The following is a 13,625-nucleotide window of genomic DNA, read 5'->3' on the forward strand; positions in this document are numbered from 1 at the left end:
CATCAAACTGATCAAACCGAGAGACGACATTGCTCAACACAGGCAAACGAATCACCTCTACATACACGCTACCCAAATAGACAGTGCCGTCTGCTCCTTCCATGAGCATGGCGGCGATCCGGTCAGCGAAGATTGAACAACCATCACATTTAGAGCCTGCTTGCTCTACCCTTCAATGCCTCCAGCCACGGCTGGGGGGCGTCACAGTCTAAGTGCCAGCTCCTTTTGAGTGGTAACTGGGCGCCGGCGCGGGTTGTGGGCGAGGAGGTGTCATAGTGGTGTTACATACGTTCAATGCATTCCATCTGTTTCACCGCCGCTGCCACTCAGCGCCGAAAGACCCAGCGACGCGGTCAGCGCGCGCGGGTGCAGCGTCAGCGCGCGGGGCTTGGGGCGGTTCAGGCTGGGCGGGGGTTGGGGAGGGCCGTCGGGGGCCGTTTGGGCGTGACGGGTCTGTGGCGTTAGCAAAGAAACCTACCTATGAAGCGATGCACTTGGTGCCGAGCAGACTGTCATGAAAGTCCTCATCAAGCGTGGCACGATAGAGCCATCAGAACCGCCGCCACAACCATCGCTTTCGTCCCTGCGGCCCTCTGCACTCACGTCAAGCTCACGACCGTGTCGCTGTCCGAGTCGCTCTCGCCCTCGGCGTAGTAGAGCGCTTTGATCGGGCTGGTGGGCGAGAAACTCAGCAGATAACTCAGGTCACTCCCTGGAAAACGGGCAGGCGTGACCGGCGACGACACTGTCATCAGTGCTGATCACACTCATCAGCGCGACACACTTACTGGTTGTCCCGACGGCGCTGATGAAAGTGTTGTTGGGCGTCGACAAACGTCGAGTGCGAGACTTGAGCAAAAGTGGAAGCTGGCGAACACGACAAAGCCACTTTTGAAGCGTCCCAGGTGGCAGCGGTCAACGCGGGGCTCGGAGACTCGAGGAGGCTGTCGAGGAGGCTGGCAAGGGCTGAGCGAGGGGCCACTGGAGGCTGAGACGGATAGCGACCTGCTTTGGGCAGGTTGGCGGGTGGTGCTCGGCGCAAACAAAGACGACGGAGCACGTCGTCGACAGGAGGGGGCCAGGGAGCGCCAGGGGAGTGATAGGGGACGTCGAGCGCAGGAGGTGGCAGAGGTCGCCCGGAGCACTCTGAAGCGTAGCAATGGCTGAGGGTGGTCAATGGACAGAACGGGCTGGGTCTGCTCGCACCAAAGTCGTCTTTCAAGGCCGCCATTAAAACTACCTCTTTGCGATCAATCGCCAGCGGACGGTGCACTCCGACAAAGAGATCATGCGCGCTCATGAAGCGCTCGCACCGGCGGCGCTGGTTCAGCGCAAGGATGTCTCGCCCGCCGCCGTGTCACTGTCTCACTGTCTCGAACCTTGGTCGTCCGCATACCGTCGGCGTGCAGTAAAAGACCATGCAACTTGTGCTCCTCCATCAGCGACTGACAACAGGCTGCAAGGCCGCCAGGCCTGATGCGCGCTGCTTCCCGGCGTGTTCCGGCTGCGTCAGACACACACTGGCCATTATCTGCGACTATTGCCACACTGGCAGTTTTCAGGCACGCCGCGCACAAGCAGCAGCGAGCTAGCGAGCCAGCGAGCGACGGCAGCGGCGGCGTGCAACGTGGTGGCGTGTGTGCGCCGTGCACCTCTGGATACTCTGGCTGCAACAGCGTGTGTGCAGCCGGCGGCATTGGTCTCACATAACTCGTTTTGGGAACGGGCCCGGGACCGGAATGGGCCAGAAAGTCAGACAGATCAAGACATCGCACACACCGCACTGGCAGTGTCTCGAGCCAATCTTCTGCCACGCATGTCGCATAGCCTGGAGCACTAAGCGCCAATGTGTCAAGTCCTGGCATGAGGATGACTTGCAGGGCGCTGATAAGGGCTGTCGCTGCTGGAGGCAGATCGATCGGAGAGGCACCGGGCGCCGGGGATAGCGACGAGCCCGTTGCAGCCGCCTCCAGCTGTCTCGGAGATCGCGGAGGCTGGCAGTCTGCTGGGCTGGCTGACATTCTCGTCCAAAAACTGGCCGCCAGAGGACAGTCATCACACGGACCTCCCCTCTCGCAATGCTGCATCGCAAGCCAAGTGCTGCGCAACTGCGGTTTCCGGCGCTGCGTGCAGCTGCAGTGATGGCATCAGAAGACAGCGTGAAACGCCACGGACCAGGCGCCACGCCCCCAGACCACAACCTGCACACAGTTGTACTAAGGCTGCTGGCTCACCACGGCCAGTTGGTCGCATTTCAGGGCGAGGGAGGCGGCGAAGCGAGACTGTCGGCTGTAAGAATTTGCCACGTGGTCAATGTCCGACAGGGAGTTTCGCCCCGCAATTCGGTCCCCCCACATACGGAGCAGGTCTGGCCGGCGCAGGCTGCAGGCGAGGTTTAGACGTTGAACGGCGTCGTTGCTCGCTCTCCATCCGTCAAAAATCTCGTGCGTAGGCAGGCATAGCGACGACGAGAGAGTGATTGCTGACATTATCGCGACGACTCCCGACGACGACACACGAACTGCGCGCTTTTCCATCTCGAAATTATCATCACCCGATCCCTAAACGCCGACTGAATCCTGCGACTGCGAAACTTTGGCTTGATTGGCTACTATCGATTCTCGAATTGCTGCTCGCCTCAACTCGACCCCGCCCGATTGATTGCGCTGTGTTGTTGGATCTGCTTCTCTCTCTGGACATCGCGAAACCACACACCAACAGGCCAAAATGAAGGACCTTTCTTCGGTTGAGACCCTCACCATCCCCGCCGGCGTTTCCATCAAGGTTAAGGCCCGCAAGGTCACCGTCGAGGGACCGAGGGGAACTCTCCACAAGAACGTCGGCCACGTCGCCATGGACATCCAGGTCGTAAGTCGCAACGAAGCGACGGGAAGGAGAAGGACACGGGCTCGCGCAGAGAAGGGAATCGGAAGTCGTCTGAGGGGAGGAAAGTTTTTCTGAGAGGGGAGAGAGGGATCTATGACGGATGACGAGGGGAGCAGGCATCGAAGACGGACTGAGGACGGAAAGGCGGCGTTGCACGACACTCTGCGCGTGTGAGACGAGTGAGAGATGGAGGTGGAAGAATGTCTTTGGAGGATCTGCGTCGAGCCCGAATTCGTGTCCCAATCTTTCCCGGAGGTCTTGTGCGACCGCGCGCTGACATGTAGAACGGCAACAAGGTCATCTTCACCATCTGGCACGGTGGCCGCAAGCACGTTGCTTGCCTCCGCACCATCAAGTCGGCTGTTGAGAACATGGTCATTGGTGTTACCAAGGGCTTCCTCTACAAGATGAAGCTCGTCTACGCGCATTTCCCCATCAACGCTATCCCCGCCGACGACGGATCCTCGATCCAGATCCGTAACTTCCTTGGTGAGAAGTTCGTCCGTGAGTGCCCTATGCTCGAGGGCACCAAGGTCTCGCTCTCCGACGTCAAGGACGAGATCATCCTCCAGGGCAACGACATCGAGAAGGTCTCTCAGTCTGCTGCCTCGATCACCGACAAGTGCCGTGTCAAGAACAAGGATATCCGTAAGTTCCTTGACGGTATCTAGTGAGTACAAACAGAACGAGTTCCCGCTGTCTTGCGATCAGTAACTAACCATCCAGCATCTCTGAGCGCACCAACGTCGTTGTTGACGAGGCCTAGACGGGTTGGAACATGTTGGCCGGGTAGTAGTTGGCGCATGTACCATCATTGCACATACGACCTCGGCGAGAGGGACGGACATGACAATCGGGTTTTCTTGCAAGGTTTCAAGGGTATCAAGGTGCAACTGACTTCTAGCTTCGCGATCTTCAAGCAGCATCAAACTGATCAAACCGAGAGACGACATTGCTCAACACAGGCAAACGAATCACCTCTACATACACGCTACCCAAATAGACAGTGCCGTCTGCTCCTTCCATGAGCATGGCGGCGATCCGGTCAGCGAAGATTGAACAACCATCACATTTAGAGCCTGCTTGCTCTACCCTTCAATGCCTCCAGCCACGGCTGGGGGGCGTCACAGTCTAAGTGCCAGCTCCTTTTGAGTGGTAACTGGGCGCCGGCGCGGGTTGTGGGCGAGGAGGTGTCATAGTGGTGTTACATACGTTCAATGCATTCCATCTGTTTCACAACAGCGAGCACCACGAACATGCTGCGTGCTTTCCGGACTCACCTTCGCACACGATGGCTTATCTTATCTTTTACGGGCACTGAGATATGGGGTCCTTGAAGACGGGTCCGGCTGCGTCGAGTTCTGGGCCAGGCTCGGCGCCGGCGTCGTCAGAGACAGGGTGTCTGAGTGAGATGCCCGATGTCGCTCGACTGAGTTCTGAAGGCCGCAATGTCGGAATGGTTTCGCATAACGAAGCCAGGGTGTGCCATTGGAAGCCATAAGCATGCTGACTGACGATTCCAGAACTGTACCAGTGAGACAGCAATGTTCTGGGAATCTATTGTTGTCAGTCTCTCGTGGTTCGTTCTCGGAGACAAGAGGACACCAGACGACTCCATTGTAAGCCACACGTCGATCCCCGCGATGTCCCGCGCAGAACAGGAAGCTATCGGTCAACGCCGGAGCCACATCAGTCAGCACAGTGCCCTCTTTCATGCTCGTCAGCGGCGTCAGGCGTGCACAGCGAACCAACGTCCAGGTCAGAGCTTCAGGATCGCTCGAGGATGGAGCAATAGCAAAATGGGCAGGGGGCGCAGATGAGCGTGGCGTCATCTCGCAAATTCCGTGTGGTGGGGGGTTACGTTACGTAACGAAAATTTGGGTGGACATTATAAGAGAAATTTCGTAGCGTCATACAACCGTTCCTCATTCGTATCCATCCATCAAACCAAAAAGAGTGAGTTTCTTGTCTCCAGTTTCCGAGCTCGCTCGACGCGTTCGAGCGGCGCCAAACAGTGGAGGCGCTGCTGAGAAGATGTTCAATGTAATTTGCGTTTGAAAGGTCGCTCCTCGAGGGCGGCCGTGAAACCAAACCTATGCCTAAACGACTGATCACAAAACCCCCAATCCACCTTTCGATGTGGGCGAAAGCTGACACGCAACAGTGACGGACCAGCAACAGCAACCGGCAAAGGAGAATCTGTTCCCGAGCTTGGGCGACGTGGCTTCGCGGACGGACGCTGCGGACGCGGACGTGCCCGAGGGCTCGCGCGACATGCAGGAGGTCGAGTCGATGTGCATGCGTTGTCACGAGAACGGCAAGACGCGGCTGCTCCTGACGACGATCCCCTACTTCAAGGAGATCATTGTCTCGTCGTTCTTCTGCGAGCACTGTGGACACCGCGACACTGAGATCCAGTCGGCCGGCGAGATCCAGCCCAAGGGCGCCATCTACACCGTGCACCTGCTCACGCGCGACGACCTCCAGCGCCAGGTCGTCAAGAGCAACTGGGCCACTGTCACCGTCCCCGACCTTCAGCTCACCATCCCCCCGGGACGCGGCCAGCTCACGACTGTCGAGGGTCTCCTCCGCGACACTGTCCGCGACCTTTCGATCGAGCAGCCCGTCCGCCGCATCATGGACCCGCCGACGGCTAAGAAGATTGACGACCTGCTTGCCCCTATCCGTGACATTCTCGACATCAGCGAGAGCGACGAGGACGGAGGTGTCGGCCGTGACGACCCCTCGGTTCAAACCGAGAGCGAGGGCCAGGGACGCCCCTTCAAGCCGTTCACGCTCACTCTCGACGACCCGTCTGGCAACTCGTTCGTCGCGTTCAAGGACACGACCAACGACCCCCAGTGGAACCTCCGTGCTTACAACCGTACCCTGGACCAGAACGTCGCTCTCGGCCTCGTCGCTCCCGAGGACGGCGAGAAGGCCAAGGCTGCCGACGCTGTCCCGGACGACCACAAGAAGATGACTGCCGAGGAGGCGATGGGCACGATCAAGGCGCTCGAGCACAGCGACGGCTCCGTCGCCCCCGACGAGGTCTTCACCTTCCCCTCGACCTGCTCCTCGTGCGGCCACACGCTCGAGACGCGCATGCAGCAACTCCGCATCCCGTACTTTGACGACGTCATTATCATGTCCGCCACGTGCCCGACGTGCGGTTACAAGGACAACGAGGTCAAGTCTGGGGGCCGCATCAAGCCGCTCGGCAAGCGCATCACGCTCAAGGTCGAGAAGGGCGACGAGGACGCGCTGTCGCGCGACCTGCTCAAGTCGGACACTTGCGGTCTCGAGATCCCCGAAATCGACCTCAAGCTGCAGCCGGGTACGCTCGGCGGCCGCTTCACGACGCTCGAGGGCATCCTGAACGAGATCTACGACGAGCTCTCGACCAAGGTCTTCAAGACGGGCGACTCGGCCACGGCAGGTATCGGCCAGGAGGGCCAGGACCACGGCAAGGAGACGCGCAACTTTGAGGCCTTCCTCCAGGGGCTCAAGAACGTCATGGCCGTCGACCAGGACTTTACCGTCATCCTCGACGACCCCCTTAGCAACTCGTACCTCCAGAACCTGAATGCGCCCGAGCCCGACCCCGACATGACTATCGAGGAGTACGAGCGCTCCCAGGAGCAGAACGACGACCTCGGCCTCAGCGACATGAAGGTCGAGGGCTACAACGACGAGATCAAGGACAAGCTGTAATCATCCCCCAATCATCCATATGAGACATTGTAGACGCACACCAAAGCATTATTTTGTACAAGTAAAAGCAAACCCACACACCACATCCCGAATTCATAATCTTGGAATGCATTCGAGCTATATCTAGAGTCACCGCCCTGTTACTGTACCTTCTACTTCTGATATACTAAAAAGCATCTATCGTCTACTACTTCTTGCCCAGCTTGGCGCCCGCCGCCTCAATCGCCGTCGCGAGCGTGACGCGCGCAATTGTCTTGATCTGCTCAAAGTCATACCCGACGCGGTCCGACAGGTCGCCCGAGTTGTGGTACATGGGGTCCGCGATGGGCCCGTTGCGCTCAAAGAGCGCCGTGGCGGGGAAGCCAAACGTGAGGAAGCTCTGGTGGTCGGTGCAGCACGCTCCCGTACGGCCCACAACGAGGGTGGGCGCGTACAGTGCGCTGACGTTTGAGACGAGGTATGACGCCTCAGGCGTCGCAATCTTCTCGGGGAGCGCGAGCTGCGGCGGCTCGCCTGGCACATGGTAGCCGAGCATGTCGGCCTGGACGTTGATGGTGACGGTCGCGTTCTGCTTGGCGAGATACTCGGCGGCGGCGTGCGAGCCGAGGAGCCCCTGCTCCTCCCCGCTCCAGAAGGCGAGGACGAGCGTCTTCTCAAACTTGAGCTTGTTGAACCCGATCACCTCGCCGAGCGTCAGGAGGTGCGCCGTGCCGCTCGCGTCGTCGTTGGCGCCGGGCGCGTAGACGGATCCAAAGCTGCCGCGCGAGTCGTAGTGCGCGCTGATCACGACTTGGTCGGTCGAGTCCTGGCCCGCGAGAGCGCAGACTACCGACGGGCTCCACCCAGCTTCGGGCAGGACGGGGAAGCCGCTGCACTCGAATCCAGCCTCGGTCATCTTGTCACGGATGTAGAGACCCGCGAGGCGCGCATCGGGGTGCATCGCGTGCCGGGAGCGGATGGGCGAGTCCTCTGCCTCGCCGGTCAGGTAGCGGACGTGCCTCGCCACGACGTCGACGTTGAGCTCGTCGAGCAGGTCGTCGACCTCGGGCCGGAAGGTCAGGTTGTCAATCAGCTTGGTGAGGTGCTTGCGCGCACTCTTCGGGACCTCCCAGCGTCCATCCAGCGGGACGGGGCCGCCAAGCACGACGCTCGACAGATGGCGCGGGAGCAGGCTGTCGAGTCGCTGCAGGTCAGATCGCGGAATTGAGAGGAAGAACGACTCGTCATCGGCGTGCAGGAAGCTCAGCGGCGAGGGCGCCTGCATCACCGCCTGAGCGCCGTCCTCCGCGCGGGCAGATGGGGCGAAGAGGTCCCCGATGAGCGAGTTGTCATCACCCTCGAGTCCAGCACGGGTAACCCAGACAATGGCGTCGTCAGAACCGACCTCGACGATCGAGCCAGAGGAGAACTCCTGCTGACATTCCGAGGTGGGGAGGTAGACGTGCTTTCCGCCAAACTCGCCGTGGTACGCCGAACGCAGGCAAGAGGGAAGCGAGGGCGTCGGCGCATCTGGGGTGAAAATCACCTCTCCCGCTGAAGCTGGGGAGAGAAGCGCAAGAAGGGCGAGGGGAAGCATCTGGCTGCTGCTCGGGATGGATGTTGACGGAACGTCTGGAGGTCCTTTCGTGACGTTCGTAACGGACGTGACGGTGGAGGTGAGTACGGTCACGTGACGTCACTCATCCAAGCGGCGAGTGTGGCGACCTCCGTTGAGAAGGACGTCGAGGTCAGTGTTGTGGGCGACGAACGCGCAGAAGTGCACATTCGGAGGTGAAGAACGGCGATCTTTCCGAACAAAAATCTATATGCGGTCTCGCGGTATGAATGTGATTGCCGGTTGAAAGCCGTGGCAGGACGGCAGTCGCTGTCAGGATGACCACACAATTGCACACAAGGCGCCAGCACGCCCTTCACCGGGGGGCGCCTTCGCATTGAACCGTCTGAACTCTTCTATATCCTGTGAATGGAATGGTCGAGACTCGTGGAACGTGCTTCGCTCTTGCCGTACGGCTGTCAGCAATCATCTATGCACAGCTTCCATTTTAACGCAACGCGCTTACACGCGCTATCGGTAAGTGGCTTGAAGCAAATACGCGTAGAATGCGATAGTGCGCGCCCCCATTCGGACATCGGGCCGCTCTCGGCTGACGTTCCGGTAGGTTATGTAGATCAGAGTCGAGCGCACTCGACGTGTTACATATCAGAAGTCATTGGACGGTGCAGACTGGCTGAGGAGAAGCTGCAACCGGCCGACCGAGAGGGTTGAACGCGACAGATGCCAGGGGCCGGCGCGAAAGTTACGTGAATGTGCACTCCAGCTGGAGGTCGCGGGACAGCCAAAGGAAGGCAGGTGGAAAGTTTCACAGTCTTCCTCGTGACGCTGTTTTCCGTTATCCTACCTCCTTTTGTTGTATCATGTCAGACCTTATCTCCTAGCTGAAGTTGCCCGACCCATCTCGCGCGGTGCAGCTCTGCTCCTCACTCCTTTCCCGCCGAGAAATGTGTACTGTGGTCTGCGAAAGCTTGCGTACTCTGCTCGCGACGCGAGGAAACCAAATCACCCTGAGAACGTGTCACAGTTGGCATGCGCGCCCGCCGGCTTGAGTCGGACGAACCAGACCAGCTGGCGAACGCAAGAAGTGCACAGCATGTGGAATCCCGTAAGGTGCAGAGTCTTGCGGCTGGCCGGAGGCTGTGGCAACGGCGCTCGACGGCGTGCTGCGTGCACCGCGGCTCTGGAGGAGAGGAAGACAAGCTTTCAACCTTAAATAGCCTATGTTCGGGTAGGTTGTTCCTGAAGACCCTCTTCAGCCCAAATCTGCGTCCGACCGGGTTGGAATGACGCGCCAGCACTTGCCGCACCAGAGCGTATCTGGGCTGCCGTTGAGCCTAATTGCCCACGGCGCGCGAACTTGACCGCCCAGCTTGCCTAGGGACAACGATATGCTCAAGGTAAAAAGACGGAAGATCAGAGTGCGCTGCCTTCGTTCCTGAACATAAGCATCGATAGCGTGGTGGGTTGAAGGCTGCCGACATTATTCCAATCGTGGTGGGAACTGCGGGACGGATGGGAGAGTGATGGGACCGTGCATGTCTCTCCCCTCAATTCCATGCACTGCGGTGCATGACTGAAACGCAAGAAGCCTCCTGCTTTGAGTGTGCGAGTGGTGGAAGTCCCGCGTACCTGTGTCCGAAGTCGAAGTGTCCGAGAGCCTGAAAATTGAATGCAAGGTCCAAAGCCCCAGACGTCAGACGTCCCGAACACACATCACAAGCAGAGTCCTCTGCGCCTCTGCGCCTCTGCGCCGCCTACTGCTGACAAGTTGTTCCAATTGTTCCTCCTCCTGGCCTCCTCTCGGCCTCACATGTCCGCATGAACTGGGGCCAGTTTCGGCTCTGCAGTTTGGGATGGATACTAACATTGTAGGGATCAGGGGCCAGCCAGGGACAGCCGAGCACGCAGGGCAAGGGAAGCATGATCACCCACCCTGTCGCCCTCCCCGCGCCCCTGCTGCGGTAATCTCAGCCCATCGCAACATGCACACACAGGTCGTCCTCTCCGTCCCTCCGGCTGACGTAGAGCGCAAACTTCTAACCGTAGTGATGCAGAATCAATACGTCAGCAGCTGTTCTGAGGGGCACACCTTGCATACGTTCTGCAGAAGGGAGTGGGTGCCCTGACATCCTGCTCCTGCTGGTCCTGGTCCCACTAGTGCTAGCTTGCAGTGGTCGGATCGGCATGCCCTCCTCACACGCACTCGCCCGCAGCAGCGCACACTCACTGCACGACCGTGTCCCCTGTTTCCTGGACTACTGACAGGCCAGCTGCTGCGTACAGAACAGTCTTCCTCGTTGCACAACGTTCTTTTCTTAACTTGACATATCATTCACTCCTTCTTGCACCGACGCACAAAACCTTAACCGAATGTTGTCGATGTCGCTATCGCGGCCGCTCAACCTCGCCGCCCTCGTCGCCATCGGCATCAGCGCCTGGCTGTCCATCTCCCTCCTCACCGCCCTCACCCACACCGATCACGAGCTGCACCGCCAGTATCCCTCGTACCCCGTCCCGACACCAGGCTCGACCTACAACCGCCTCCAGGGCCTCCTGGGCAAAACGGAACCCGACGCCTGCGCCGGCTGGGACCCGCATGCGAGCGAGGAGCACGACCCGCCGGGATGTCTGCGCGCGCGGCAGCTGCGGCAGATCCAGAAACTGCGCGTCTCTGGCTTGAAGCTGCAGCACGAGCAGGAGGAAGCCCTCGAGAAGCTCGAGCGCTGCGTCCTCGGAATCGTCAACTGTCCCGAACGGCCGCTCATCATCTCCGACTTTTGGTACTTTTTCATTCGCAAGCAGAGCAACTCTGGCGAAGCCATCTGGCTCGATCCCGTTGTAAGTGACGTCGACGATATGAGCGAGAAGCAGCTGGCCAGTCCCCAAGAATCAGCTAACAGATCAGGTTAACGCCATCGAGGACGAGGGCTTCGTTGCCATGGGCTTCACGCACTTTGCGGGCAACTGGGTCGACACCCCGTTGTCCTGGAATGCGACCCGCTTGCTTTCCGAATCTATGTGAGTGTGACAGACATTGCGAGATTGCGAGATCGCGATCTGAGGGCGCGGAGATCAAGAGGCGCAGCGGCTGACACACACCCAGCCACATGTACATGCCCACGACGCGAGTGGGGTTCCAGTGCCTCAGCGATCCGCGCTGTGTGCGTCCCGAGGACTACCACCCGCACGAGAACCCCGAGTTCCGGCACGACACGAGCCTGCTGACGCCGGGCGAGGAGGGCAAGCTGCCCGCGTGGCGAGTCGTCATCACGTCGTACTGGGGCGACCGGCCGTCGCGGTACAGCGGACAGGGGCAGCACGCGTACGGACAGTACGGGCAGAGCGAGGACGGGGAGAGCCCGTGGAGCTCGCACATTCTCGACAACCGGTGGCACGTTGTGCCGTGGGCGTACCCGAACCACACGCACCTGCCACTGTCCATCGAGCGGACGTGCCTCGGCTCGCCGACCGTGCCGTGGGAGCAGCGCAACGCCAGCGTGCTCCTGCTGGCCAAGCTGAGCCACTACTTCTACAAGCCGACCGCGCCGCCGATCGAGGCGTGGGCCCGCATCGTCGACGCCATGAAGGCCGAGGGGATCGAGATCTGGACCGGCGCAGAGGAGGAGGACGGCAGCCCCCTCCCGGCTGGCCTGAAGCGGCTCCCCACCATGGACAAGGTGGAGTACGGCAAGACGCTGAGCAGTGCGCGCGCGCTGCTGGGGATGGGCAACCCACAGCTGTCGCCGTCGCCCTACAACTCGTTCTGCCGCGGCGTCCCCGTCGTGCTGCCGTACTACACGGACGACGGGCCGACGCCCGACGGCTGGGCGCTCTTCAAGGACAAGTGGGCACAGCACGGCCCCGCCATGCAGGCGGGCGAGCCGTACGTGTACGCGTACCGGACGGTGGACGACATGATTGAGCAGCTGAAGAAGGCCGTCAAGACGCCTATTGACAGCTACGTCCCGCCCGAGATGACGCTGAAGAGCCTCGGCGAGCGCACGCGGGAATGGCTCTACACGGACTGGGAGGGCGAGTACCATGCCATCCTCCGCCAGAGGAAGAAACTCGTCTATCCGCCCATCATGTGGGAGAAGTGCCGCGAGAGCGAGACGTGCAAGTTTCCCATCCTCGGGAAACCGTATGTGCCCGAGAAGCCGTGAGCCGTGCGCACGAGCGAGAGCGAGTGCGTGAGCGCAAACCTAGTGAGCTGTAGCCTATCCCTTGTGCCTAAATGCCCCTGTATCGATGATTTCCAGTCTAGTAGTTTATATGCATGTGTAGTCTAGCCCCACCTCAGTCGGAAAAGTACGGCAGGATGAAGCTGAGCTTCTCGCGCGCCGCCTTGGGCTGGACGTCCTTCCTGGTCACGCAAGCGAACTGCATGCTGCCCTTAATCTCGGTGAGCTCTCCAGCGGCAACATGCTTGCACACGTCCTCGAGGATGCCGGCGGCAACGGCGCGCGAGTTGCCCGCATTCGTGTGCAGCGTCTTGACGACCTCCTCGACGGTGACGGGCTCGGCGTCTGTGCGCCACGCATCGTAGTCGGTCGCGGTGCAGATGAGCGCGTAGTCGAGCTCGCACTCGCGCGCCAGCTTGGCCTCGGGGATCACCGACATGTTGATGATGTCCCCGCCCCATTGGCGGTACATCAGGGACTCGGCGCGGGTCGAGAAGGCCGGGCCTGGGGGTTAGCACGAGCGAAGCGAGTGCGGAGTGCGGAGTACGCGGAGTGCGGAGCGAGGAGCGAGGAGCGAGATGAGGCTGGTGTGTCTCGAGCAGGCCGAGCAGGCCACATGCCAACAAAGCCAAGGCACCGCCCGTATGCCAGACGCATGCGGCGCGCGGCGGCGCCACTCGATATTCCCAGACAATTCGTCTCACAAGTCTCCACAACATTCGGTGAAACTCACCCTCCATGCAAACCACCGTCTTGTCAGTGTGCACGCTGACGCCCTCCTTGTCGAGGATCTCCTTGACCTTGGGGGCGATGAAGCGGTTGAGCTGGCGCGAGAACGGCTCGCCAAACATGGAGTGCACGACGAGGCCCTCGCCGCGGAAGTAGGTGTCGGGGCGAATACCCTTGGTACGGTCGATGATCTGATCGGGGATCACGAAATGGCCCGGGGCGATCTCCTCGCGGAGCGAGCCGACGGCACTGAACGCGACGACGGCACGCACACCGAGATGCTTCAGAGCGGCAATGTTCGCGCGCGCAGGCACCTCGGACGGCGTGATCGTGTGCGCCGCGCCGTGCCGGGAGATGAACGCGACCTGGGAGCCGTCCGGAAGGGAGGAAATGGTAATGGGCGAAGAGGGCTTGCCCCACGGCGTCTCGACCTCGACCTTGCGCACAAAGGTTAGGTTGTCCAGGTGGTACAGGCCCGAAAGACGTCAGACGTCCCGAACACACATCACAAGCAGAGTCCTCTGCGCCTCTGCGCCTCTGCGCCGCCTACTGTCGGCCGT

The 13,625-nt window shown here is 60.4% G+C and overlaps 5 protein-coding genes across 5 annotated transcripts; 3 read left to right on the top strand and 2 right to left on the bottom strand.

The window, feature by feature from the left end:
* Positions 1–2,727: 2,727 nt before the first annotated feature.
* A1Q1_06549 (60s ribosomal protein l9) lies at positions 2,728–3,652 on the top strand (the record flags this gene model as incomplete). The annotated part of the gene is made up of 3 exons (XM_014321663.1): positions 2,728–2,868; positions 3,171–3,556; positions 3,613–3,652. 3 exons carry the CDS (start codon positions 2,728–2,730, stop codon positions 3,650–3,652), a joined length of 567 nt encoding a protein of 188 aa, XP_014177138.1.
* Positions 3,653–4,210: 558 nt separating this feature from the next.
* A1Q1_06550 (zinc-finger protein zpr1) lies at positions 4,211–6,600 on the top strand (the record flags this gene model as incomplete). The annotated part of the gene is made up of 3 exons (XM_014321664.1): positions 4,211–4,366; positions 4,410–4,505; positions 5,068–6,600. 3 exons carry the CDS (start codon positions 4,211–4,213, stop codon positions 6,598–6,600), a joined length of 1,785 nt encoding a protein of 594 aa, XP_014177139.1.
* Positions 6,601–6,787: 187 nt separating this feature from the next.
* On the bottom strand, positions 6,788–8,176 carry A1Q1_06551 (uncharacterized protein; the record flags this gene model as incomplete). Its single annotated transcript, XM_014321665.1, has 1 exon — positions 6,788–8,176. The coding sequence occupies one exon, from the start codon at positions 8,174–8,176 to the stop codon at positions 6,788–6,790; it is 1,389 nt and encodes a 462-aa protein (XP_014177140.1).
* Positions 8,177–10,525: 2,349 nt separating this feature from the next.
* On the top strand, positions 10,526–12,318 carry A1Q1_06552 (uncharacterized protein; the record flags this gene model as incomplete). Its single annotated transcript, XM_014321666.1, has 3 exons — positions 10,526–10,993; positions 11,061–11,173; positions 11,259–12,318. The coding sequence occupies 3 exons, from the start codon at positions 10,526–10,528 to the stop codon at positions 12,316–12,318; spliced, it is 1,641 nt and encodes a 546-aa protein (XP_014177141.1).
* A 133-nt stretch (positions 12,319–12,451) lies between these two features.
* A1Q1_06553 (methylthioadenosine phosphorylase (MTAP), Meu1p) lies at positions 12,452–13,571 on the bottom strand (the record flags this gene model as incomplete). Its single annotated transcript, XM_014321667.1, has 3 exons — positions 12,452–12,840; positions 13,070–13,502; positions 13,566–13,571. 3 exons carry the CDS (start codon positions 13,569–13,571, stop codon positions 12,452–12,454), a joined length of 828 nt encoding a protein of 275 aa, XP_014177142.1.
* Between the last annotated feature and the right edge of the window lie 54 nt (positions 13,572–13,625).

Source organism: Trichosporon asahii, assembly GCF_000293215.1.
Source record: "Trichosporon asahii var. asahii CBS 2479 unplaced genomic scaffold scaffold00075, whole genome shotgun sequence".
NCBI classification, from domain to species: Eukaryota; Fungi; Basidiomycota; class Tremellomycetes; order Trichosporonales; family Trichosporonaceae; genus Trichosporon; species Trichosporon asahii.